Genomic DNA, 27,500 nt, shown 5'->3' with positions numbered 1-27,500 from the left:
GTAGATTGTCCAGCAGGACAATAACTCCAAGCATATGAAATCTAAACAGAAATGCTCAAGTGAAATCAACATCCATGTTTTCTGATGGCCATCTCAGTCTCCAGACTTAAATTCCATCAAAAACCTGTGGTCAGAACTGAAGAGCGGGGGGAAGGGGAGGGGTGGGGGGGAAACCCAAAGATTTCAATGATTCTGGAAAGTTCTACATGGAGCAATGGTCAAAAATATCTCCAAATGTGTTCTCTAATCTTATCAAATTATAGGAAAAGACACATGGCTGTCATAATTGCCAGGGGTGTTTTCACGAAGTATTAAATCAGGGGTGCCAATAATTGTGGAACCTGTTTTTTGGGGAAATATTTTTTTTATTTAAAAAATGTAAGACTTTGGCTGATTCTCATGAATCATTAATCAAGCACATTAGTTTACACGTTGGAAAATAAATCTTATGTTAATATGTCAATTGTTTTTTCGTTTAGCATTTTTTCTTTTGCATTTTTGTGCATATTTATCAAGGGTGCCAATAATTATGGAGCCCACTGTAAATATAAAATAATTTTCAATATTTAAAAAATGCACTTTAACCACGTGTGAATTGTTTGGTTACAAATTGTGGAGTACAAAACCAAATCAAGAAAAGATTTCTCTGTCCCAAACATTACGGAGGACATTGTATTCCTCTGATTCCACTGAAATAATTTTATAATGACTAAATGGCACATTTAGAATTTTTCACATTTTGGACATAAGACTATATAATCTTACGTATTTTACTGTACTGTATTTCCTCTGAAATTAAACATGTGTCATTAAAAATGTTTCCATTAATTTATTTTGCCACAGTCGATGAATAAGGGTTATTTCACATCCATCTGAATGAAAAATTACATATTTAGATTTTTATTTTATGGATTTCCTCCCATTTTCCACTGAAATAAATCATAAAAATCTAAACCACAAATTTGGGATTTTTGAAAATGTAAAAATACAAAATTCTTTAATTTGTAGTGTTTCTGGGTGTTTTTACCTTTTATCTTGTAATGCATATGGACGCGAAGCTTTTGGCAATTATCTTTAAAAAGCATTAACCATGAAAAATATAACTTTTAATCAAACATATAAATATTGAATAAATCACATATGAGATGTTAGTGAAAAATATTGGCAGAGATATTCATAAGTGGCGCAGCGTTAAGGCCACACCATTTAAAGCTTTCAAACACCGCGTGTCCATTTCATTATTTACAGGCTAACCGGTTTAAATGTGAATATATGTCCAGTGAGAGTGTTATAGACAAAACTAAATCCAGTATTGATTTTCAAAATTGGCCCATATATTTTGAAGTAAATCGTCACCATTTCAGCATCCAATCTGTTGCCTAATTGTACTGGCAAACGGAGTTACCAGCTAATTTATGTATTCACGCATTACGTCCTTGGAATTAAAAATTAACGTAAATGTAAAAAATAAGCATCGTTCGGACTGTCCAAGTTTTTTCAAAGGTCCCGTTTAGCAACCACTTGACTTATTCATATTATCGCTCATTCTCATTGTTAAAATTCTACTCTTTAAAGGGTAAAATATGTGTAACCAACCAACATTGCCAGTTAGATTTCTCGTTAAACTAATTTTTAAATCGTGAATAGGGTTTTTTTTAAAGTCATTTGAATACCTGACATTTAGGCATATGTTACTTTACAGAAACTACAGTATTTGTCATCGACAATAATTCCCAAACCCGTTCATTTGAAATCGAAAATTGCACATTGTTGGACATGGTATTTATAATTTTGGAGGTAAAATCTGAGGCAACTAGATTTTACAGTCACGCTTTATTTATTGCTTCAACGCCAACAACAAAAACCACAAACATGGACATGTTTGGTCAATGAAATATTTATGAGTATCGCCTTTATTCTCCCTCTGAAGGAGTGATTAATCATAAACACATGTAATAGAAATTATGACACGCGTTAATTCCAGTTTCGCATTCGCCCTTGCCTAGTGAAATCTGACAGGAAATTACCGGAGAAATGTGGCTGGTTTGTGGTCGATTTGTTTGTCCCACTGTCATGTTCTCTCTCTCTCTCTCTCTAACAATTTCTGTAGTTTGGAAGGGAACTCCCGTCATCCGAGGCAATATAAATATTATAGGAAGGGCCGAAAAGCGCACATACAGACGCAAAGAACTGACAACGACACACATATCAAATATGCTGGCAGGTGTCTCATCGTGTAAGTACCTACACTCATGACGCGTTGTTTTAATAAATTATTTTAATTATGTGTAACAGCTCGCTTTTCTGTATACAGTTGCATTAAACTTTTTAAATCTCTTATTTCCAAGTTATTTGCAATATGAAAAATGTCGGTACCTTGGGAATAAATTTTAGAACAAGTTTTGCTTTAGTTAAGATGTTGCGCAGCAGCCTATAGCCTCGCGTTTGTATGAATATTATGAATTATTGCATTCATGATTGAAAGTGCATCTCATTTCACGGCTGCATTTCATTTCCAGATTCAAAACAAATAATTATAATAAGTTCTCATTTGGTTTCCGCTCAGGTTTTCTCTCCTGGCTGCTCTTAGCCGCGCTCTCCCCTTATGTCTGGCGCGTGACCCTGGGGACCCCGCTGAAACCCGCACAGAAACTGGATGTGCAATGTGTGACGCTCTCTAGAGCTCTGCTCACTGACGTAACGCGCGCGCTCGCACGCGTAAGTAGCCACAGGATAAACTGGATATTCAGCGGCAACAGTTAATACAATTTAAAAGTTACGTGTGAATTTAAATTTATTCCAATGTGCCCCCCTCCCCTCATCCAGGATGAGCTATTCGAAGGATTCAACTGCACGGAGCAAAGTATGGCAGTCAATACTGCACTGTCTGCTTGCGAGCCAAGCGCAGGGCAGGTATGTCTAAATCTGCGTGAAAATATCCTACAACATTACGCGAAATTTAACAACATGGACACGCGAGACTTTTTACAAGCTAGGAAATGCAAATGTGAATATTTCCAATAGATGTTGCCATTAAAGACATCAATACATTTTTGACACAAATTGAAATGGCTAATTTTATGACGATTATTGTCTAACCTTCGTATTGCGCGTTGTCTTTACGAAATAGGATGGTGGATGCTCCAGCACTCAAAGCATCAGGTTTAATAAGGTAAAGTATCTCTCGTGTCAGTAGCGGCCAAATGCGTTGTACAGACAAACGGGTGACGCTCAGAAGCTAACAGAGTGAGTGACGTGCTGGTCTCCGCAGGACGAATGCCTGAGGAACATTAAGGTGGATTTGGAGTACCACCAGGACAAACTGTTTGCTTACCAGAGGAAGGACCTGGAGGACACTGTGCTCACGGCTATCCAGAACCTTCTGAAGGTGAGAGGAAAATATAACTCTCTGAATCTATCTATCCACCCATCCATCCATCCATCTATTTATCCATACCATACATACATACACACATCATACTGAGTATATCCCACAAAAATATACAGTATCCACAAACACACCAATCACACACATCACACATGCCAAAAAGAGTCGAGCAAAAGACAATATCTACCATCTCTTATCATTTTTAATGTCAAACTTTAAAATCAGCACTGTAATCTTTTTTTATTATTAATTCAGGTGTTCACTTTTTAATTTCATAACAGCAACTGCAAGATAGGTCGATTTCAAGAGCCGAACCCTCTCTAGATATATTGGGGACTTGTAATTTTCTAAGTTTTAAGGGAAGATGAAACAGAATTGCTTACGCATTCCTTACACACTAGCTACATAACCTTCATCGAGAATGTACACAACAGTGTTCAGCTTCCCCCCCCCCCCCCCCCCAACAACAACAGAGAACAAAGTTTGTTTGGTAAAAAACGTGGTCAGACCAAAGCCAAGTACATTCCAGTACATCTTTGCATCATTTCTGTCTTTGCTCATTCTTCCCTTTCTTTAATCTTTTGTCACGCAGAAGTGTGACTTCCCCTCTGGTTCCTGGCCCTCCTCAGCAGTAACGGTAAGATTTCTGCCTTTCCCCGTTCGCATTGCTTACTCTCTCTTAGTCAAATTCTGAGCCAGACAGACTCCAAAACCGAAAGTGAGCCCCGAAAAGGAATTTAGGGAAATGTGTACAATCATTTCCACCCTGCCCACAAAGGCTCAAAAAAACGCATCAAGAAAATGTAATATTTATCCAAATCCTAATCAAGATATAAATCCTTAATCTAGATTTACATTTGGATTATGGTTTGTATTTGGATGATGATTAATAATCGGAGAATGGTTTATGTTTTTATTATGATTAATAATTGGATTATGGTTTATATTTGGATTATGAATATTAATAATTGGATTGTGGTTTATATTTTTATTATGATTAATAATCAGATTATGATTTATATTTGTACTATGATTAATAATCGGACTATGGTTTATATTTTGATTATGATTAATAATCGGATCATGGTTTATTTTTGGACTGTGGTTTATATTTGGATCATGGTGTTCTCACTGACGCTTTGCGCCCTATTCCTCCTCGCCTGCAGACTCCCAGCAGCCCTCAGCCCTCCAGGAGCAGCTTTGACTTCGACGCGCGACTGAGTCTCTGTAGAGAGCTGAAGGGCTTCCAGGTTCGCTCCGTCACCATCAACAGGATCATGGGATACATGGCAGCTTAATGCCAGGAGCATGGAGCCTTCCCCCCGCACATCATCCTCATCCTCTCTACACAGCTGTGTGTCCGGGGGCAGCCATGCAGGCACTACGCAGTGTGCAGTGATACGCTCGTATCAACCTCTGCTCTGTTTACACATTACTGTAAGTCAGATCTGAAAGCTTCTGTGTACATTTCCATGAGAAACTACCACACATAAGCTAGGGTAATGAGATGTTCAGACACGTATTTAAGTTAATTTGTGTAACTTTTTTATTATTTATTTATTTAATTTATGTATTTATTTATTTATTCATTTAAATTTATTTATTTATTTGTAATTGTGCCTGGCAAGTAAAATAATATTTTCGGAAACTAGAGGAAGCCGGGGTTATCATCAGCTAATTATTGGTTAATAACTGTTTGTATTTATTTAACTGTCAATTAATAATGGAACAATGAATTGTTTGAAAATAGTTTGAAAATAAATGATGTTTGCAAGTATAAGCGCGTTTTTTAGTGGTACTTCAAGCCATTGGAATGAACAGAGTTTGATGTTTAGAGAGCACTCAGACCTGCACAGGGAGGTGTTTCAGGGGTTTATCAGTGCCAACAGTGCCCCCCCCCCCCCACACACACACACCCCACACCGCTGGGAGGGAGATACGGCAGTTAAGCGTGTGCACCGTTGGTTGCCACACGAAGAGACAGAACGCATCCACACCAACACAGAATCAAATAAACACCTTCTGCCTTCCCCCCCACACGACTTCTGGGCAAAAACAATTCACTGAAACTGAAACCAGGGCATGCGATACTATCGTGCAGTGCAGAAAATACACGAAATTTGACGTCTGGAATTGCGCATTGTCAATGTGGGCTCCTTCCATTCGCTTATTTTATCTCCGTGCTTCTGGTCCTTGCCCCGAGCTCCACCCACAGGAGAAGGCAAGGAAAGGAAGCAAGGAAAGGAAGCAGGGAAAGGAAGCAGGGAAAGGAAGCAGGGAAAGGAAGCAGGGAAAGGAAGCAGGGAAAGGAAGCAAGGAAAGGAAGCAGGGAAAGGAAGCAAGGAAAGGAAGCAGGGAAAGGAAGCAGGGAAAGGAAGCAAGGAAAGGAAGCAGGGAAAGGAAGCAGGGAAAGGAAGCAGGGAAAGGAAGCAGGGAAAGGAAGCAGGGAAAGGAAGCAAGGAAAGGAAGCAGGGAAAGGAAGCAGGGAAAGGAAGCAGGGAAAGGAAGCAGGGAAAGGAAGCAGGGACGGAGGGATCCAGGAAACATGTTTAAGGCAAATGGAAAGCTTTCAAGTGTCAGTCTGAAGCCACGTCAGTCACAGACGCGGCAGATGGGGAGACATAGCAGTAAACACGATTTTAAACTGCAAGAAGATACAAGTAAAAAACAATAAACATGCAACTTAGTAAAAATGCTTTATTAAGTCACAAGATTGTCATATTCAGTGAGAAGAGTAAAGCCCTGATACTGATCCTTTCCCAAGGATGACTGCTGACACCATGGTGCAGTGGAGAGGGCAGTGATTGGACGGTCACATGCTCAAATCCCAGCCTGGCTGGACCTTGTGCTGGCTTCAGTTCCCACAGGTGCGAAGGTCCCTAAACGTGTGAAGGTCACCAGGCTGAACCCCAGAACAGGCAGCAGTTACAGCTCGATTTTTCTTTTCTTGCACATTATAATAAAGCTCACTTTAAAAAAAAAAAAAAAAATTTCTTTCTTCAGTAAACAAAAAAAATAAAACAAAATTTACTTTTGCTACCAGTTGCCTCACACGGTAAAGCACAGGCTACTTGAGAACACAAGTCTTGAGTATCCCTACAAAAGGCTCACACTGTTCTCTCCAGGCAGGTCAGTCTACTGTTCTTAGCAGTACGAAACACACACAGAACTCCACACACACTGGAATGTAAAAGTGAAATGGGATTCAAGCCAAAATCATGTAAACAAACAAGAAATATTCCTGAAATTCTGCTTGTGCAAGTGCTGAAGCATATCCCTGGGCACAAAACAAACAGAAATATATAAACACATATACACGTAATATTAACAACCACAGCTTGTAAGGAAAAGCAAAGTTGGTCTCTTGATTGCATCAGTACATATCTACGCGGTAGTGGAAATGTCTTTTTAATTAAGTGGTTCATCTCAAAATAAAAAACAAAACTTAAAATGAAAACATATCCTTATGTTTCAAGCATGATTTTATAGTTCTTTAGCCATGCAGAATGGCAGCACCGTTTGCTTTAAGGGCCCATGTCATAGGGCTGACTGTCCTGACCCTAAGGGTCATGGGTAATGGAGTTTATATAAATTATATAAATCTGATGAGAACAAGGGCTGCCATAACGATGAGGAAAACCAAACTGGACGGCCGAGCCACGTGTTTGACCTCTGACCCCGGTGTAGAAAACAAATGCACAGTGAAATGAAGTGGTGCGATAGGGCCACGGATGGCTGGACGGACAGAGAGAGGACGTGTTCCAGACCTCCAAAGCACCCGGGCGGGTTTGGTGACCCGTCTCTAGCTCCGCCCCCAGGGTGCAGTGTCTCTAGCTCCGCCCCCAGGGTGCAGTGTCTCTAGCTCCGCCCCCAGGGTGCAGTGTCTCTAGCTCCGCCCCCAGGGTGCAGTGTCTCTAGCTCCGCCCCCAGGGCGCAGCGTCTCTAGCTCCGCCCCCAGGGCGCAGCGTCTCTAGCTCCGCCCCCAGGGCGCAGCATCTCTAGCTCCGCCCCCAGGGCGCAGCGTCTCTAGCTCTGCCCCCCAGGGCACAGTGTCCCATAGAGAGCTCACTTTGCTGAGGGATTAGACAGCATATCTGAAGAGAATGAGACGAAACACACATTAGACACAGAACACCACACACCGCACACACACACACACACCACACACACGCCCGTGACCTCTGACCCCGGCCCCGCCCTCACCTTCCAGCAGGTCGCGCAGCTCGTTGGGCACGTTGTCGTGGCTCAGACTGCTGCAGAGCAGCGAGATGCCGGCCCCGCCCTTGGCCTTTCGCCTCCAGCGATCCAGCATCTTAAACTTGACCACGGCCAGGTCGTCATCGGCGGCCTGGATCTCCTCGATGTCCTGCATGCTCATGCCCAGGTACAGGATGCCCAGCTGCTTCCACTCCTTCCCCATCCGCGTGGCCACCATCATCAGCTGCTGGTCCGTCAGGCCCGGAGTCTTCATCACTCCATCTGCACCAGAAAAACCTCCAGGCCTTACTTTCAACAAATAGGTACACACACACACACACACACACACACACACACACACACACACACACACACACACACACACACACACACACACACACGCCAAGCACTCGTGTGCACAAACCAATTCTCGAACTTCACTTTTCACCTTTTTTTTAATTTTTTTTTTTTTATACATAGGGAGTGAATGTTCAGCCGTATCGCTGGAAATATTTGTGCTTAACCAGAAAAAATTACTGAATATAAAATCACTGACTATGCAACAGCTGAAAAAGGAGAACACATTTCATGCACAAGTCACATGTATGTCTGGTTTTTTTGGGGAAATTTCTTACTCCTCAAGGGAAACAGTTTCTACACATGCATGAAAACTTATGGTTATTCATTTGAATGAGAAAACTTTATTCAACTGAATAAGACCTGCTGGTTTTGATCATATTAACTCCGCAGACTGTATCAATGACACCGCCCGAAGAAGGGCCTGGATACCAGGTGTGTTACCTGGGACGTCTCCGTGTCTGGCTCTCTTACTGATCGCCACTTCTTCCTCTGAAGTGCTGCAGCTCCTCTTTCGGCCTGCGGAAGGGGGTCCAAAACCAGGCCGATAATTAAGCCACTGAATTACACGCATTTACAGACAAGCTCTCCACCCCATCAGACGAAACAGCTGCTGCTTCTTCAGTCAGGCTCACAGACACCAGTAGGGGGGGGGGGGGGCATATACCAGATACCAGACTGGGGGGCCCATCCACACACTGGAACAGAGCCTTAAGATGGTGAGTCACCCAGCTGCTCAGATGTACCTTTATTACACAGGTACTGTTCATAATGCAGGTAGACCAGCTTCCCTTTCGCAGTGATAAGCCGGGACTCGAAACCATTACAGAATGCAAAGGAAGGCGTAGCCAATCAGAGACAGGAATCTGCATTAATGCCGTTTCTCCTGGACACACAAACTCACTTTCGGCTTTTTTCCTTGGTTTTTCAGTGGCGTTATCCACAAAGTCACCTGTGAAATAAAAGCAGGTAAAGTGAACCCCCAGAGCAGGTAACCGTCAGCGAAACGTTACACACAGCAGCCAATCACAGACATGCAGCACAGGAGGCGTCTATCCAACGCAAGCGTTCTGCCTTCACCGCTCATCGGCATGGAAACATCAAAACAACGATGGCTGCTAATGTAATGAACCCTCCTACCCTCTCGGAGCGTGGCGCTCCACACGGTCTGGTTCGACTCCACCTCCACCAGCGACAGCTTGAAGGGAGGGGGCTGCTCCAGGAAGACCTCGAAGTAGCTCTTCATCTTCACCACGGCCTGGGTGAACTTCAGGTTCTGACCAATAATGTAATAACATTTCTGAACCAATAACGTAATAACTTATTACATTATGTGCAAAAAGTTATTAGATTATTGACTGGTTATTACATTATTAGCTGGGTTTTAAAAAATCATTAAAATGTAATAATAGGAGCCGATAATGTAATAATATTCTTGTATCACTATGTATAAGTTTTATTTATTATCAAGTGTCAGACTTCCATAACACTTAGGCCTACCCTTACTGTTGCTTCTTTCAAATAGCTGCTCAAAAACCAGGCCAATCCTGACCCCTGAATCTTAGTCCTAACTCTGAGAAAACACACACACACACACACACACACAACTACTCTCTCTCTCTCTCTCTAGGAATCTTTAATCAAGTGTATTTAAATAACTTCTTCAACCAAACTGGCACTATTATCCCTTATGCTCAACTTTCAACCTCTTAATGCAAAATTCTAAACTGTAAAATATAGCATATAACATGACCTACAAAGATAACTTTGGTAACACATCTTTCAGTTTTATCATAATAATAAAGGATGGTTTACCGTCCCTTTTTTTAAAGAACTAAACATTCTCTTGATACACATTACATTTACAGTATCTATACCAATTGGTCCCAGCATCATGTTTTGTCTCAGAAAACAATACGTTTAATTTTTTCAACAGAACTATTTTGTTAAATATTTTTTGCCCAAACTAATATAAAAGTAGTACTGATAATTCTTTTAACATGTATTTTGCACTCCAAATTAGGAAGAGTATTGATAAGTATTGGTATTGATAAGCAGTATCAATAGTGGTATTGGTATTGATAAAATCCTAACCATGCCCATCCCTAGTTGTAGAAACTAACTAACTCACTAACAGGTGCAGTTTGCTCATGACATGGCTTGCCATTGTGCCCCTTTCTCTCTTGTTTTAAGCACTTCTTTCACGGTGACTTGACTTGTGACTTGCTTGACCTGAGCAACGACTTGACTTGCTTGAGTCTAAACACAGTGACATGGGACTTGCTTGAGATTTGAAGGTTAAGACTTGAGACTTGCACAAGTGTGACTTACTCCCACCTCTGCCTCACTGACAGGTGAAAAGAAGCAGTTGGCGACTCTACATGTATCAGAGGGATGTGGTAGTCTACACCCTCCCCAGACCAACAAAGGATAGCGCATCGACCAGGACCGTGATACACACAGAGAATTGGTATAACGACTAAAATTGGAGAAAATGGCAAATATAAAAAAGAATGAACTATAGATATCATTTGCTTTGGTTTTAGACTCTTTGTTGAGCTTGTCATGACTGTATTCAAATAGCCAGGGATGTCAATAGGGCAAGGATTCTGATTTGGTAATACATTTTCATGTAACCTTTCAGGAGTCAGGTTTGGTATATATACATAGAGAGAGAGAGTGCTGAATAGCTATAATAGTGTGGTTGAAACAGTTTGCTTGAAAAAGTTATTTAAATACATTTAATTAAAGATGACATTTTTCATGAAAAGAAATGGTGGTCTTTGTATTCGTGGACAAAGCATCTTCAAAGAGGTATAGATTTCATATTAATTTTCTGTGTTTGCAAACATATGTGCTCGCACTTCATTTGGTACTCAAATGGTTAAGGAGTAGAAGGCAGGGCTGGAGATAAGTCTAACCAAGCACCACAAACAAATAAATAGTCATAATTCCTAGAGGGAGAGTAGGTGTGTGTGTGCGCGCGTGTGTGCGGTCAGGTTTTTGAGCAGCTGTTTGAAAGAGGAAACAAGGGTAAGTGTCATGGAAGTGTGACACTTTATAGCCAATAAATAAAACTTAAAGTGATACAGGTATATTATTACATTATCGGCTCCTGTTATTACATTTTTTATGATTTTTTAAAAACCCAGCTAATAATGTAATAACCAGCCAATAATGTAATAACTTATTACATTATGTGCAAAAAGTTATTACGTTATTGGTTCAGAAAATGTATTACATTATCGGTCAGTTATTACATTATCGACTTTTAAGCCCCGCCCACTGCGTGACCTCACCTCCGGGTTGATCTCTCCCTCAGGCTCACTGATCAGCTGGTACTTCTTCTGCTCCTCCAGAAGGCAGGTGGCAGGTTTGTCCATCTTCACAAACCTCTTCTTGGCAATGCGCACCTCCTTTTGGATGTCCTGAGAGAGAGGAGGCGCACCGCGGGGTGAGAGAGGAGACGCACAACCCATTACTCCCATCAAATAGACCCACTACTCCCATCAAATAAACCCATTACTCCCTTCAAATAAACCCACTACTCCCATCAAATAGACCCATTACTCCCATCAAATAGACCCATTACTCCCATCAAATAGACCCACTACTCCCATCAAATAAACCCATTACTCCCATCAAATAGACCCATTACTCCCATCAAATAGACCCATTACTCCCATCAAATAGACCCATTACTCCCATCAAATAGACCCATTACTCCCATCAAATAGACCCATTACTCCCATCAAATAGACCCACTACTCCCATCAAATAGACCCATTACTCCCATCAAATAGACCCACTACTCCCATCAAATAGACCCATTACTCCCATCAAATAGACCCATTACTCCCATCAAATAGACCCATTACTCCCATCAAATAGACCCATTACTCCCATCAAATAGACCCATTACTCCCATCAAATATACCCATTACTCCCATCAAATATACCCATTACTCCCATCAAATATACCCATTACTCCCATCAAATAAACCCATTACTCCCATCAAATATACCCATTACTCCCATCAAATAGACCCATTACTCCCATCAAATAGACCCATTACTCCCATCAAATAAACCCACTACTCCCATCAAATAAACCCATTACTCCCATCAAATAGACCCACTACTCCCATCAAATAGACCCACTACTCCCATCAAATAGACCCATTACTCCCATCAAATAGACCCACTACTCCCATCAAATAGACCCATTACTCCCATCAAATAGACCCATTACTCCCATCAAATAGACCCATTACTCCCATCAAATAGACCCATTACTCCCATCAAATAAACCCATTACTCCCATCAAATATACCCATTACTCCCATCAAATATACCCATTACTCCAATCAAATAAACCCATTACTCCCATCAAATATACCCATTACTCCCATCAAATAGACCCATTACTCCCATCAAATAGACCCATTACTCCCATCAAATAAACCCACTACTCCCATCAAATAAACCCATTACTCCCATCAAATAGACCCATTACTCCCATCAAATAGACCCATTACTCCCATCAAATAGACCCATTACTCCCATCAAATAGACCCATTACTCCCATCAAATAGACCCATTACTCCCATCAAATAGACCCACTACTCCCATCAAATAGACCCATTACTCCCATCAAATAGACCCACTACTCCCATCAAATAGACCCATTACTCCCATCAAATAGACCCATTACTCCCATCAAATAGACCCATTACTCCCATCAAATAAACCCATTACTCCCATCAAATAAACCCATTACTCCCATCAAATATACCCATTACTCCCATCAAATATACCCATTACTCCCATCAAATAAACCCATTACTCCCATCAAATATACCCATTACTCCCATCAAATAGACCCATTACTCCCATCAAATAGACCCATTACTCCCATCAAATAAACCCACTACTCCCATCAAATAACCATTACTCCCATCAAATAGACCCATTACTCCCATCAAATAGACCCATTACTCCCATCAAATAAACCCATTACTCCCATCAAATAGACCCATTACTCCAATCAAATAAACCTATTATTACTTTCAAATAAACCCAAAATAAAGTATTAATCAAGGACAAAAAAGGGTCCACACACCAAAAGACGCCTTAAATTCACATCAGCGATGACTTTTAAATTGAGGACTAAACACACATGCTTCAGCATTAAGCTTTCTTCACTGAAGAAATTAAAATAATCTCTAATGTGAATTTAAGGCACCTGGTGTGGGGAGCCTCATTGTTCGTTTTTTTGTTTTCACCTCAAAATTAGGAGCCAATTTAGTCCCAAATAACCAGGTGACATGAGTTAACTGTGATTAAGTGCAGAGTAACATCGATTTACCTGACCAATCAAAGGCCCATCACTCAGATATAAAACCAGTAAGAAAGAACCGATTAGAACGGAACACAAATCTAGAAGCTATAAATAAATATGCAGTCAGACAAAGCTTGGTAAAATATTTATCTGAAATACTTTCACCAATTTAGACACTAGTAAAATTCCTTTACTTATTCCTTGGAGTAGTTTCACTTTTCAAAGGAAAATATTTCCACCAAAATTTTTATACAAGTACTTTTTGATGGGTAAATCTAGTAGTACTTTTCTGACGTTTCACTGAAAATTCTCAGGGATCTGAACTTTTCAAAATCGTTCTGCCATCTAAGAGTCTGAATATGAAGCATCAGCATGTTTGAGTCAGAGTTCCTGGCGAGTGTAGAGTGAAACTGTGTGGTGTACAGGAAGGGGCGGCGCCCGTACGCTGACATCTCTGCCTAAACGCCGCACAGGGAAACCGCGGTCAGCAGGACTCAGCCAACGGAGGCGGTTTCAGAAACTCAGCTGGACTTTCTCACATCACGAAGCGAGACGGGGGCCGTGGCCTCGCTCTGAGACACACAGAGAGGCCCCAGGGTGCCGGGGCCTCTGAGACACACAGAGAGGCCCCAGGGTGCTGTGGCTTTCTGAGACACACAGAGAGGCCCCAGGGTGCCGGGGCCTCTGAGACACACAGAGAGGCCCCAGGGTGCCGGGGCCTCTGAGACACACAGAGAGGCCCCAGGGTGCTGTGGCTTTCTGTTTCGGTGCTGCTGGGCCTCTCTCGGCTGTCACAACCACAGCCAGCCGCAGGAAATTTGGGCCGAAAGCACACGCGTCATGTTCTGCATCTGGGCGTTAGGAATGACCAAAGAGCCAGTGTCACAGCGGTGTGTGTGTGTGTGTGCTTGTGAGTGTGTGTCTGTATGTTCACGTGTGAGCGCGTGTGTACGCGAGCACGTGCGCGTGCATGCGTGAGTGTGTGTGTGTGTGTGTGTGTGTGTGTGTGTGTGTGTCTAAACACTAAGACACATGACCGCTTCCTGCGCTACTTCCTCTTTTTTGTCCCTGAAAGTCGCACCCCGCCCACACTGGTACAGCGAGACTGGGGAAGACAAGAACCAGGGGCCAAAACACCCTCCGAGATGACACAGCATTACAGTAGCGAGTCTGTCACTGCAACTACTGCGGTGAACTCCATTTCCCATGAGCCTCCCCTAAACTCACCCCCTCCCCCATTCAATTAATAAAACATTAATTGAACAGGAAAATCCAGGCAAGACAGTTCAGTTACTATATAGTTACAGAACAGCACAGCAAATAAAAAAATTTTCATCTGAGTTCAGAAATACTGAAAAGATATAAAGAAGCCATACATCCTTTCAGCATTTCTGGAAGAAAGCACTCAGAAAAACAGGTGGAAAAATCTGGAAGTGCAGGAACTAAGCGGAGTAATTCTGTCCTCCTGACACCACCGGCACTGCACCTCACGTTCTGTGCACACAGATCAAACCGGTACAAACCAGTACCAAGACCCTTTCCCACTAGTCTGGATGAACGCAGTACTTTCTGGGGCCAAAGGGAGGAGCCTCTGCCACTGGGGGCCAGCGGCGGCTTCCCTATTGGTTAATCGAACTGTCTGTCTCAGTGTGCCGGTTCCCCCTCCCCCCCCACGACACTCCCTCTGTTCAGTGTGTGCTGCAATCTAAGTCCCGACTGAAACACACCAGAGAAACGGACAAAGCTATCAAGCTAACCCAAATTATCTGCTAAAAACAGAATTATGGACAAATTCGAAGAAGATTTTAATTCTGTTAGATCACAGACTTGCCAAATACATGGCGTGACTTCGTTGAAGGACCTTCATCGCGTATGTTTGGATTGGCTGTTATCGAACAGAGATGTACTCGCTTGCTTGCCTACAGGATTTGGCAAAAGTTTAATTTTTCAAGCGTGGCCTACGTTATGCAGTCTGCTATCAAATAAATACCCAGAAAAATGGCCAGAAGAAGCAATGGTTTTGATTGTTTGCCCGTTACAATCAATACTATCGTTTTCCCCAAATAGTGGCGAACTGATGCGGGTCTGTGGAAAAGTTTGCCTCTGGTAATGTTTTCCGGTGCACGTTTCAGACCACACCTGGCTAAAACACTCTGATTGGTTGGGAAAATACAACTATCCTGGGAAGGCTGTCTCCTTCGTTTATGCCTTATGTCAAGGCATCGGCCAGCTCTACCGAACAAAGTGAAAAAAGAGACTGGCTCGCGAGGCTACTTTCCCACTGAAGGGCTCATATGTTCAGCCCCAGTGTGTTCAGCTCTGCGGGTGCAAGGCCGTAGCCTTGCCTAACATCTCTACGGTAACCCAGGCATTCACCGTGACGTCTCTACGGTAACCCAGGCATTCACCGTGACGTCTCTACGGTAACCCAGGCATTCACCGTGACGTCTCTACGGTAACCCAGGCATTCACCGTGACGTCTCTACGGCAACCCCGGCATTCACCGTGACGTCTCTACGGCAACCCAGGCATTCACCGTGACGTCTCTACGGTAACCCAGGCATTCACCGTGACGTCTCTACGGTAACCCAGGCATTCACCGTGACGTCTCTACGGTAACCCAGGCATTCACCGTGACGTCTCTACGGTAACCCAGGCATTCACCGTGACGTCTCTACGGTAACCCAGGCATTCACCGTGACGTCTCTACGGTAACCCAGGCATTCACCGTGACGTCTCTACGGTAACCCAGGCATTCACCGTGACGTCTCTACGGTAACCCAGGCATTCACCGTGACGTCTCTACGGCAACCCCGGCATTCACCGTGACGTCTCTACGGTAACCCAGGCATTCACCGTGACGTCTCTACGGTAACGGTAACCCAGGCATTCACCGTGACGTCTCTACGGCAACCCAGGCATTCACCGTGACGTCTCCACGGTAACCCAGGCATTCACCTTGATGTCGGAGGAGTTGTTGGCCGCCATGTAGATGTGGAAGGAGGAGGCGGCGGCGCGGGTGCCCAGCTCGCGGTACACCAGCACCACGCCGTGGTGCTCCGCGGGCTGCGGCGTTCGCACTATGGGCCCCACCGGCGACAGCGACGTCACCCGCCACGTCACGCGGTTACCCGAGTGACCCGCCGACGGCTCCACTAGGCCCCGCCCACTCTTCACGTGCAGCACGCTGAAGGTCACCTCGCCGTCCTGGCCTGAGAGACACAACCGCAGGACAGCGGCAGGGAGGGAGGGAGGGATGGAGGGAAGGATGGAGGGGTGGAGAGGGGGAGAGGGAGAGAGGGAGGGATAGTGGACAGACACAAAGAGGGAGAATTGATGGGTGGATATTTCATATGACTTGGACTGTACTATCCAGCTGTATAAAACCCTATTTTCTGAACAGATCTTTACTAAACTGGGTTTAAATGATGCTTTTACTGTGTATGTTATACTCTGTGTAAAATATACATACACAAAATTTCATGATTGCTCTTATTATTATTGTGTGGGAGGAGTCTAGAACCCCCAGGCACAGCGAATGGGGGACACAGATTGGAGGAGTCTGGTCTCGAGCCCCGCCCTTACCGGCCAGGCACAGCGAATGGGGGAACTGGATGGACGTTAGGATGGACGGGTCGCAGTCCACGTCGAAGACGGGGCCAGCAAACTTCCAGGAGTCCTTCAGGTACGCCCCAAACTTGCTCCAGGACAGGACGGAGTAGCGCACCTGGGCCTTCTGGGTAACCTCAAACACCAGGCCGGTGACGGAGCACTCGTACGTGCCCTCGCCGTCCAGCAGCGCCCTGCCGAAACGCAGGAGGCGGTGAGACACACCGCACACCGCGTCCCCACAAACGCGGTGTTACTCATCAGCAGACCAAGATGGAGCTGCTTCAGCAGACACACAGCAGGGCTCAAGTTAAATTCAGTTTATTCAGGAAATGTATTACACACAATTTATTTATTTAAATGCTCATTTATTTAATTGGAAAATGGCAAAGAACAGAGTGAGAGACACAGGAAAAAGGAGAGATCTGGGACAACCCACCCCCCCCCCCCCCCCCCGCTTCATCAGAGTCTCTATTCCAGGGCTGAGACATTTTTACTCAATTTTTCAGCAGAAATGATAGTGGGGGGGGGGGGAGAGAGAGAGAGGGAGAGAGAGATGTAGAGCTGAAAGGAGAGTATGGGAAGGGAGTAGATGAGTTTGCTCCATATGGTGGGAAAGAAGAGAAGCTGCACACAGTGAGGAGGAAGAATAACAGAGCGGAGCGTTTTGGGAGAGCTGGCACTCACAGCAGTCTGCCGCGCGAGATTCTCCTCGGAGTTACGTGCTCGAACCCCCGGTCCTGCGACAGCAAGAAGCACACTGGATCTGAACCCGCACACTCCTCCCCAAAACACAGCACACTGGATCTGAACCCGCACACTCCTCCCCAAAACACAGCACACTGGATCTGAACCCGCACACTTCTCCCCAAAACACAGCACACTGGATCTGAACCCGCACACTCCTCCCCAAAACACAGCACACTGGATCTGAACCCGCACACTCCTCTCCAAAACACAGCACACTGGATCTGAACCCGCACACTCCTCCCCAAAACACAGCACACTCCTCCCCAAAACACAGCACACTCATCCAAAATGTCCATACTATTCCCGGACATCAGAGGTGAATTTAGCCAGAGTCTGGCATCTCAAAACCTTTGCACTTTTAACAAGATTCCTAGTCCTATCACCCACTACAAGACAACACAGGGACTGGCTGAGAACAGAATCACACGCATCTTTAGACACACATGTGGCATAATTACAGTCAGTGTGTTGGTTATGAAGCAGAACACTAACAATGCATTAAAGTCACTTAATGTTAGAGGCCATTACTGACTCATCCTATTAAATCAGTGAGCCCTGGAAATCCAACACATGCGGGGTTTTTTTTTTGTTTTTGTTTTTTTTTTTTTTACAGCCAATCTGCTGAAAACATGCATTTACATTTTATGACAATTTAACAGAGCGCTTCTCGGTTATTTGCAATTTGGACCGTCGTTGAGGGAGGTGTTAATTTTCCACAAACGGTTTAGTTTTGAACCTGGTCACACACCAGTGCCCCCTGCTGGGCAGTGAGCCCAAAACGGACCACAGCATCCAAATAAAACGACCTTTAACCTTTAACCTTTAGCGATCTGCAGATGAGCCCTGCTGTAGGGGAGAGGGGAAGGGCGTACCTGAACGAGCTGGCATTTCTCGCAGCGGAGTGGGGGACTGGCTTCTGAAACACACAAGGGGGGGGGGGGGTTGTGACTCTTATTTAAAAAGGGGGGCGGCCCATTACCCCGGCCTCAGTCTCCCATGGGCCCATTAACTCAAATCTCCTCTTATGGTCATTCATGCGTTTAAACTGCTGTCTGCCCCAGACCCTCGCCAAGGCTGGCTTCACTGTGGCAGAAGTAAAACAGGACTTTTCTTTTTCTCCTAACATAATTAGGGATTAGAAACGGGACAGGAGGAGGCTTGGGCCGGCATACCTGTCCCGTCTGGACCCGGCCCCTCTGTGCTGGTTTCCGGAACAGGATCCTGATCTGTTAAAAACAGAGGCAGAGGTGATGTAAACAACCGAAACCACACGAGGCTCCCAAGGGCTCCGTCCCGCTCCTCAGCAAGTCCACCCCCCCCTCGCTAAAGTGGTTACACTCCTGCCCACCGCCCAGAACAAACTCCCTCTTTATTCCCCCTCAGCCACTGCTGAACCCCACCAATCCGCCCCCTGGATTTAGGAACTGAGCTGAATTGATTCTGTTCTCACCATGTCCAAAACCTCCAACATCAGAGTTTTCTTTCTCTAGAAGAAAGAGAAAAGAATAAAACAGATAAAAATAGCAGCATAACCGACAGCTGAGTGAAGATCATCATCTTTCGAAACACCCATAATGGAATTCAAGCCTGTCCTGTTCGCTCCAACTCAGACACCAGGGGGCGCACTGTCAGGCACAGAAGTGGACAGGGACAGGTTTGCAGTGCTGGGGTCTGCTCTCACTGTAGATCTAAGACACGCCCACAGAGTTGCACCCTATCAGGAAAGCAGTCTGCTGCCCAATCCTGGCTCAGTACGCCCACAGAATTCCACCCTATCAGGAACGCAGTCTTCTGTCGAATCCTGGCTCAGAATACACCCACAGAGTTCCACCCTATCAGGAACGCAGTCTGCTGCCCAATCCTGGCTCAGATACACCCAGATAAATCTGCATCTTTGGGGATTGAGCTCTAAAGATCCAGGAGGGTGTGTGTGTGAATCCCACGCTGAAAGGGTACCCTGGAGGTGAAGGATGAAGAACACCTTTACCTTCCTCTTTGTCATCCTCGGCGGCATCCCCGTCTGCTGAGACAGAGAGAGAGAGAGAGAGAGAAACAAAGTTTTAAAAACAGAGAGGGAGAGAGAGAAAGACAGAGGGTTTTAAAAGTGGAGAGAGAAAGACAGAGGGTTTTAAAAGTGGAGAGAGAAAGGGAGTGGGTTCTAACAGTGGAGAGGTGGGGCAGTTTCAGACTGAGGGTCTGTGGATTTAACTTCTACCCTAAAACCTCCCAGAACTCTCACCTGAGCACTCATCCTCCGAGCTTTCCTCTGTGGAGGCCTCTGTGTTTTCTGTAAAAAGATGCAGAACAAAGTAAAGCCAGAGTATATCAGTGTGGAGCAGAGTAATGCCAGAGTATATCAGTGTGGAGCAGAGTAATGCCAGAGTATATCAGTGTGGAGCAGAGTAATGCCAGAGTATATCAGCGTGGAGCAGAGTAAAGCCAGAGTATAGCAGCGTGGAGCAGAGTAATGCCAGAGTATAGCAGCGTGGAGCAGAGTAAAGCCAGAGTATAGCAGCGTAGAGCAGAGTAAAGCCAGAGTATAGCAGCGTAGAGCAGAGTAAAGCCAGAGTATAGCAGCGTAGAGCAGAGTAAAGCCAGAGTATAGCAGCGTAGAGCAGAGTAAAGCCAGAGTATAGCAGTGTGGAGCAGAGTAAAGCCAGAGTATAGCAGGTAGAGCAGAGTACAAGCCAGAGTATAGCAGCGTGGAGCAGAGTAAAGCCAGAGTATAGCAGCGTGGAGCAGAGTAAAGCCAGAGTATAGCAGCGTGGAGCAGAGTAAAGCCAGAGTATAGCAGCGTGGAGCAGAGTAAAGCCAGAGTATAGCAGCGTGGAGCAGAGTAAAGCCAGAGTATAGCAGTGTGGAGCAGAGTAAAGCCAGAGTATAGCAGCGTGGAGCAGAGTAAAGCCAGAGTATAACAGAGTAAAGCCAGACTATAGCAGCGTGGAGCAGAGTACAGCCAGAGTATAGCAGTGTGGAGCAGAGTAAAGCCAGAGTATAGCAGCGTGGAGCAGAGTAAAGCCAGAGTATAACAGAGTAAAGCCAGAGTATAGCAGCGTGGAGCAGAGTAAAGCCAGAGTATAGCAGCGTGGAGCAGAGTAAAGCCAGAGTATAGCCGCGTGGAGCAGAGTAAAGCCAGACTATAGCAGCGTGGAGCAGAGTACAGCCAGAGTATAGCAGTGTGGAGCAGAGTAAAGCCAGAGTATAGCAGCGTGGAGCAGAGTAAAGCCAGAGTATACAGTGCAGCATAGCAGTGAATAAGCCAGAGTATAGCAGTGTGGAGCAGAGTAAAGCCAGAGTATAGCAGCGTGGAGCAGAGTAACAGAGTACAGTAACAAGTATGCAGGTGGAGCAGAGTAAAGCCAGAGTATAGCAGCGTGGAGCAGAGTAAAGCCAGAGTATAGCAGCGTGGAGCAGAGTAAAGCCAGAGTATAGCAGTGTGGAGCAGAGTAAAGCCAGAGTATAACAGTGTGGAGCCAGGGTATAGCAGTGATTTTATTTTATTTTTTTCCCTGGAAACATATGCAGAAATTATACATCATTTTATGATTATATGTACACATGCCACTAGAGAAAATTGTTGGCTCGTCCAAAATAAAAAAAAACAGTTTCCTAACCTTTCTTTAAGCTGCTGAACACAGCCGCGAACTTGCCTAAACCGCCAGACTTACCGTTTTCTATACCCTAACCATAATTTGAGGCCTAAATCCTAATTGAAGCCATAGGTACATTTGAAAACTTCAGAACAACCATTTAAAATGGTGACATATCACATCTTTCAAAAATTTTTGAGTCATTAAATCATTAACAAACCCATGTTCTAACCTGCATAACTGCACATACAACTGCACATAATCTGCGCATACATCTGCGCATCATACCATACTCCTCAGGCCAAAGGCTTCAACAGTCACTACTCCGCACTTCAGAAACGACCTGTGGGAAGTCCACACGCACCTGAGCTGCTGCTGCTGCTTTCGTTTTCAGCCACATTTCCTGTTTTAAACATAAATAAAAATTCAGAAATTACATTCTGTCAGATGAGGCACAGTTGTGGTAGTAGCGAGGGGGGGGGGGGTGTGATCTTACCAGTAACAGACACTCAGGTCTGAAGGTCAAACTGACTGTGATTCACAGAAAAGCACAGATCTGGCCTTGCCAGGAAGGGAGGTCATCGTCCAAAATCTCTACACAACCCAAACTTACCCGGGACTGCTGTGCTTTCTTACAGGACAGGGGTCAAACTCCACTCTCCAGTACCAACCCAAAACTCCACCCCTGCTCATGAACCCCTTTCTCACAGGGCATTGGCCTGCTCCGGATGCTCTTATCTACCATCAAACCACACAAATATCCACCCCTGCTCATGAACCCTTCTCACAGGGCATTGGCCTGCTCCCGATGCCCTTATCTACCATCAAACCACACAAATGTCCAGAGCGTTTTCTCATTTTTTCCCCCCGCCCCCCCCACCAGAGAGCTATAATCTCCACGTTTCTAACCGGTGTCCCCACAGGAAGAACAGGAGGAAATGTGAATCTGGCTTAAATATTCACCGTTCAGGACCAAAAGCAGGGTTTTCTTACAAGGAGAAGCAGAGTGCACACTGCAGTTACAGCAGTGCCTTATAACCTGCCGTAATTCCTCTGGAACATAGACAAACAGCGCCATCTAGTGGGGAGGAATGTCCCATTCTTAAAACTGTAAAATAGTAGAGTCCGCCTACCTTTCTGATCTGGTGGTGAAATGTCCCTGTCACTGCAGAGAAAAAGAGGAAAGAAAAAACACATTTGATTCATTCATCACTCATTGACGGAGAGAGAGAGAGAGAGAGAGCGAGAGAGAGAGAGAGAGCACATCATCGAAAGGGTGGCAGGAGGAAAGAGGTGTACACCTGTAGGATCCGAGGAGAAGGGGAGGGAGAGAATAGATGAGCTTGATGTGTACAGTAGACTCAATTTTACTTATTAGTCTTCACCAGTGTTTTAGCCTGACCTCAGTTAGGGTTACGGTTAGGGTTAGGGATCCCAGAGACCTGCATGTGTTTCCCAGCATAATGAGTTTATATCTGTATTTGTTTCCCAGCATAATGAGTTTATATCTGCATATCAGCTGAAGAGTGCCAGCACTCCTCACTAAAATAAAGAATCTGAATCATTTTATTGTGATTTATAACAAGGCTGCTCAATAAATAGCCCTTCAGACACTATAAACATTTATTGATCAATTTAATTTTATTAGATGAGGTTTTATATAGACCTGACTGTTGGATTTGACATATATATGTTGAGCCCTGTTTAATTGAAGAGACTTAAGATGGCTCATTGGTTCCATATGCACAGCATTTCAGGGGTTCAATTCCTTTACTTTTTCATTTTGGTATCTCCCATCTCACCCGGCCAGCCGATTGGTCACGCCCCCTGTGCACACGCACGCTCACGCACGCTCCGGCTCGAGAGCGAAGACGATCCGCGGTTCAGCCAGCTGCCTCTTCTCACACCGCAGCCACACGCCGAGCGGAGGAGGAGGAGACCCAATCATACGCGAGCGCAAGGAACAGGCCAATAGAGGTGCTTTCTGAATCCCGCCCACATATCCCCCAGGCAACGGCAAGCCAATGGAGCAGGGCAGGGCTGCTGGCCTCAGTCAGAACCGGTACAGACCAGTACAGACCGGTACAGGCTGGATTTGACCCAGACAGCAGCACTCACTCATGCGCTGCAAGCAGCACTGGAGAGGGAGGGGGAGGTGTAGAGATAGAGATGGAGGGAGGTGTAGAGAGGGAGAGATGGAGGGATAGGTGTAGAGATAGAGATGGAGGAAGAGGTGTAGAGAGAGATGGAGGGAGGTGTAGAGAGGGAGAGATGGAGGGATAGGTGTAGAGATAGAGAGATGGAGGGAGAGGTGTAGAGAGGGAGAGAGATAGAGGGAGAGGTGTAGAGAGAGAGAGAGATGAGGGAGGTGTAGCGAGCGAGAGATAGAGGGATGGGGTGCATAGATAGAGATGGAGGGAGGTGTAGAGAGAGGGATGAGGGAGAGGTGTAGAGAGATGGAGGGAGGTGTAGAGATAGATAGATGGAGGGAGATGTGTAGAGAGAGATGGAGGGAGAGGTGTAGAGAGAGATGGAGGGAGGTGTAGAGATAGAGAGATGGAGGGAGATGTGTAGAGAGAGATGGAGGGATGGGGTGCAGAGAAAGATGGAGGGAGGTGTAGAGATAGAGAGATGGAGGGAGAGGTGTAGAGATAGAGAGATGAGGGAGAGGTGTAGAGATAGAGAGATGGAGGGAGAGGTGTAGAGATAGAGATGGAGGGAGGTGTAGAGATAGATAGATGGAGGGAGATGTGTAGAGAGAGGGATGAGGGAGAGGTGTAGAGAGAGATGGAGGGAGAGGTGTAGAGAGAGATGGAGGGATGGGGTGCAGAGAAAGAGATGGAGGGAGGTGTATAGATAAAGATGGAGGGAGGTGTACAGATAGAGAGATGGAGGGAGATGTGTAGAGAGAGATGGAGGGAGAGGTGTAGAGATAGAGATGGAGGGAGGTGTAGAGATAGAGAGATGGAAGGAGATGTGTAGAGAAGATGGAGGGATGGGGTGCAGAGATAGAGATGGAGGGAGAGGTGTAGAGATAGAGAGATGGAGGGAGGTGTACAGATAGAGAGATGGAGGGAGATGTGTAGAGAGAGATGGAGGGAGAGGTGTAGAGATAGAGATGGAGGGAGGTGTAGAGATAGAGAGATGGAAGGAGAGGCGTAGAAGAGCTGGAGAGGCTCTTCCGATGAGTCATCCGGCTCTTCCCCTGCCCAGGAGCACAATAACAGGATGTAGGCCACCTGCCAGTTGCTCCCACCCCCCCCACCACTCGCTTCAGTCCTCTGGAAACCCCCCACCCCCACCCTGTGCCCCACCCTGACCCACTTTAATCCCTCTTATCCTCAAGGCCAAACCAACAATAAAACTCACTGAGAACCACTCCACGAAGGCCTGGACTGGGTAACACCATATCCAACCTCACTGAGAACCACTCCACAAAGGCCTGGACTGGGTAACACCATATCCAACCTCACTGAGAACCACTCCACAAAGGCCTGGACTGGGTAACACCATATCCAACCTCCCTGAGAACCACTCCACAAAGGCCCGGACTGGGTAACACCATATCCAGCCTCCCTGAGAACCACTCCACAAAGGCCTGGACTGGGTAACACCATATTCAGGAAGCAAAGGATGAAATAAATGCAGGAAGGAATATAATATGGCCTGTTAATAGCACAGTGATTGGACCAAATCAACAACATACATGTTTATTATACAATACACATGTGTATTAAACATTGCTGTTATTTTTTAAATTTGACTCCTTAAATGGTAATGGTTTTAATAGTCAAACTTATCCTAGTAATTAAAATGTGGGACCGAAGGACTTGAATGGGGCAATATTTTTTTTTTTTTCTCATGAATGAATAATATATGCAGTGCGATGTGTACTACAGTCACGCGACGGAATCATATTCACCCTAAAGGTGCATCAGTGAGAGCGGCAGAGAGAGCAGGATGCGGGCTGGCTAGTGTTTGCTTCATTGCGTGCGCAGACAGGTTCAGACAAACAGAAGCCGCTTCTGGCACGAGTGGGAAATAAGAACCGCACAAAGCCTCGTATTACAACCGAAACTCGAAGAACCGGTTTGGCGCTATCCTGAAGTGGGTCACGAATACCGTTTTTAGAAGCAACCAAAAAACACGGCTTAGGCTGGCAACACACAGAGCCTCGCGGTCCAGCAACCTCAATAAATATTTCAATAGAACCTATTGGAGACAAAGACAACCAACCTCAGCCACAGTGTAGACTGAACTGTTTAAACTAAATCTGATTAAACATCACAGTAAAAAACAGAAGAGCCAGCCTAACAGGTTTAGATAAACAAGGAACCTGTGGTGGTTGTCAAAACACAGAAATAAAAAATAAATAAATAAAAAGGTCTGCTACGTATGCTCAAATTCTCCCTGTGCATTCAGCCGCAGTGAGCACCTATTTTGCCTGTAATATTTGCATGCACAGGATGTCCTCATCAGCATATGACAGAGTTAGTGTTCCTATACGAAACGTTCTACTGTGATATAATCTACGAGTGAGCCAGTGTTGGTGTGTACAGCCAGTTAATCAGCAGGGTAACGGGTGTAAACGAAAACTTGCAAAAACACACCGGCCCGCCACCGAGTCAGGAAAGGCAGGCGGATATACCGAGCCTCTACTTTGGCTCCTATCATAAATACTTGTGAAGTAGTAGTGGTTGTCTATATAGGCCAATAGCTCCCTGTACTAGCAGATACTTGTTTGTAGGTCACAGAATGCTTTTGCACAGAAACGCTGCGTCTGTAAATCAACACCCACCCCACCCCCCCATGCGAACGCACTTTATTAAAGGTATTTTATTTCTTTATTAAAAATACCTGGTATGTCAAATTTCAGTATGGTTTTTTTTTTTTTGTAAATGTACTTGCATAAATAAACTATGCAAATTATGTCACACACAAATGCTATCTTATCTCCTTGGTACTTGAGCTTAATTTTCTGAAAATATTTTGGAAGTTCTTACACACTTACAGACCCAGATTATATATTCATGAAAACAGAGTGACCCAAGTCTCTCCAGTATGTGAGTAAAGTACAGTGTGTGTGTGTGTGTGTGTGTGTGTGTGAGAAAGAAATTGAGCTGCAGTTCTGAGGTAGAGACACTGGCTATTTACAGTATGTTAAATAATTCTAGTGAAATAACCCTAGTGGACCACACTATCTGCCACATTGAAGAAGTCTGGGTTAAGTGAATTATCACTTCAACCTCTAATCAGCAGTCATAGGATTCATTCATGCTCCTCAGACGCCAGGTTAGGGTTACACACTCATTTTCTGTCATGGTCTATGGACCCCCTGAAGTAGCCTTGGCCACCCCATGTATAAAACTCTAGTTACGGCACTGAACTTTAATACCAAAATAATGTCCTGGCACTGTAACGTTTCATTGTTTTAACTCAATCAGTCCGAACTCGGAATGGGAAAGGGGTATCGCTCATTCTCCACAGAAAGGGGAACGAGAAGTGGGTGCGGCTCACACAGTGTCCGGTGCCTACATCGCGCGCGCTGATAACAAGGTTATTGGACACCTACCCCGGAAACGTAGAGAAGTAGGGCTTCTCCACTGCTTCACAATAAACTCCATCTATTATTAATCTGCGAATACCCAACAATAACCAGGAATACAATCACTGTTTTTTAGTTTTAAATATAAAAAATGAATAAACATTTTGATTAAGCCACTCAAAGTTAACTCGACACAGAAGATAATTCATTCTGGTGCAAAAAAGCTTTCCCCCTTTCCGTAATTTAATCTGCGAACTTGGGTTGATCATTAACAGGCACGCAAGCTAATAGTCAAGCCAGTTAACACGTTAAATAACGGTTTGCTTCCTCAACCGATGCATTTTTGTAATATGCGGTTGTGTTTGAAACCTGTCATCTTCCTGCTGTTCAGGCACTTCTTGCACTGGTCCTAATAAATAAATTAAATTAAATTTAAAACTAAGAGACAGCAGGCCCACGGATGGATCTACAGTATGCGGTGTTTCCATCTATGCACACAGGAGCAGGGAAATTTACAAACTGAAGGAAACAGGCTGCATTACTGAAAGACTGGTGACAGATGAGTGTAACGATTTCAGGACGGCACAGGTTACAATGTGGAACCGCTACGACTTACGAACAATCCGCCCGCTGTAGTAACCGATCTTACTGACAGCTTTGCACATTAATTATGGCTGAAATATGACGAACCAATAAAATAAGCAACATAAAATGGGTAATCAT

The 27,500-nt window shown here is 44.8% G+C and overlaps 2 protein-coding genes across 4 annotated transcripts in view; one reads left to right on the top strand and one right to left on the bottom strand.

Annotated features, from left to right (window-relative positions):
- The first annotated feature begins 2,359 nt into the window (after positions 1 to 2,359).
- Positions 2,360 to 5,087, top strand: il12a (interleukin 12a). Its single transcript, XM_064301536.1, has 7 exons — positions 2,360 to 2,372; positions 2,567 to 2,718; positions 2,827 to 2,913; positions 3,131 to 3,172; positions 3,272 to 3,388; positions 3,981 to 4,025; positions 4,555 to 5,087. Exons 1-7 carry the CDS (start codon positions 2,360 to 2,362, stop codon positions 4,684 to 4,686), a joined length of 588 nt encoding a protein of 195 aa, XP_064157606.1. The 3' UTR covers positions 4,687 to 5,087.
- Positions 5,088 to 6,071: 984 nt separating this feature from the next.
- si:dkeyp-97b10.3 (uncharacterized) overlaps positions 6,072 to 27,500 on the bottom strand; it is a 22,599-nt gene continuing 1,170 nt past the window's right edge. Inside the window, exons 2-17 of one of the 3 annotated variants that reach the window (XM_064303188.1) lie at positions 22,366 to 22,397; positions 21,597 to 21,635; positions 19,882 to 19,929; positions 19,630 to 19,665; positions 19,093 to 19,128; positions 18,815 to 18,868; positions 18,515 to 18,558; positions 17,580 to 17,632; positions 16,869 to 17,086; positions 16,242 to 16,495; positions 11,242 to 11,370; positions 9,083 to 9,218; positions 8,847 to 8,894; positions 8,387 to 8,461; positions 7,592 to 7,867; positions 6,072 to 7,482 (exon numbers count right to left, since the gene is read on the bottom strand). In XM_064303188.1, the coding sequence (XP_064159258.1) occupies positions 7,454 to 7,482; positions 7,592 to 7,867; positions 8,387 to 8,461; positions 8,847 to 8,894; positions 9,083 to 9,218; positions 11,242 to 11,370; positions 16,242 to 16,495; positions 16,869 to 17,086; positions 17,580 to 17,632; positions 18,515 to 18,558; positions 18,815 to 18,868; positions 19,093 to 19,128; positions 19,630 to 19,665; positions 19,882 to 19,929; positions 21,597 to 21,635; positions 22,366 to 22,397 (1,507 nt within the window). In that variant the 3' untranslated portion in view covers positions 6,072 to 7,453. The remainder of the gene's footprint in view (positions 7,483 to 7,591; positions 7,868 to 8,386; positions 8,462 to 8,846; positions 8,895 to 9,082; positions 9,219 to 11,241; positions 11,371 to 16,241; positions 16,496 to 16,868; positions 17,087 to 17,579; positions 17,633 to 18,514; positions 18,559 to 18,814; positions 18,869 to 19,092; positions 19,129 to 19,629; positions 19,666 to 19,881; positions 19,930 to 21,596; positions 21,636 to 22,365; positions 22,398 to 27,500) is intronic. The other 2 variants (XM_064303190.1, XM_064303189.1) reach the window with 2 other exon arrangements.

Source organism: Anguilla rostrata, chromosome 12 (assembly GCF_018555375.3).
Source record: "Anguilla rostrata isolate EN2019 chromosome 12, ASM1855537v3, whole genome shotgun sequence".
Taxonomy (NCBI): Eukaryota; Metazoa; Chordata; class Actinopteri; order Anguilliformes; family Anguillidae; genus Anguilla; species Anguilla rostrata.
The sequence above is the reverse complement of the archived record's forward strand: the minus strand, read 5'-3'. Positions and strand labels throughout refer to the sequence as shown.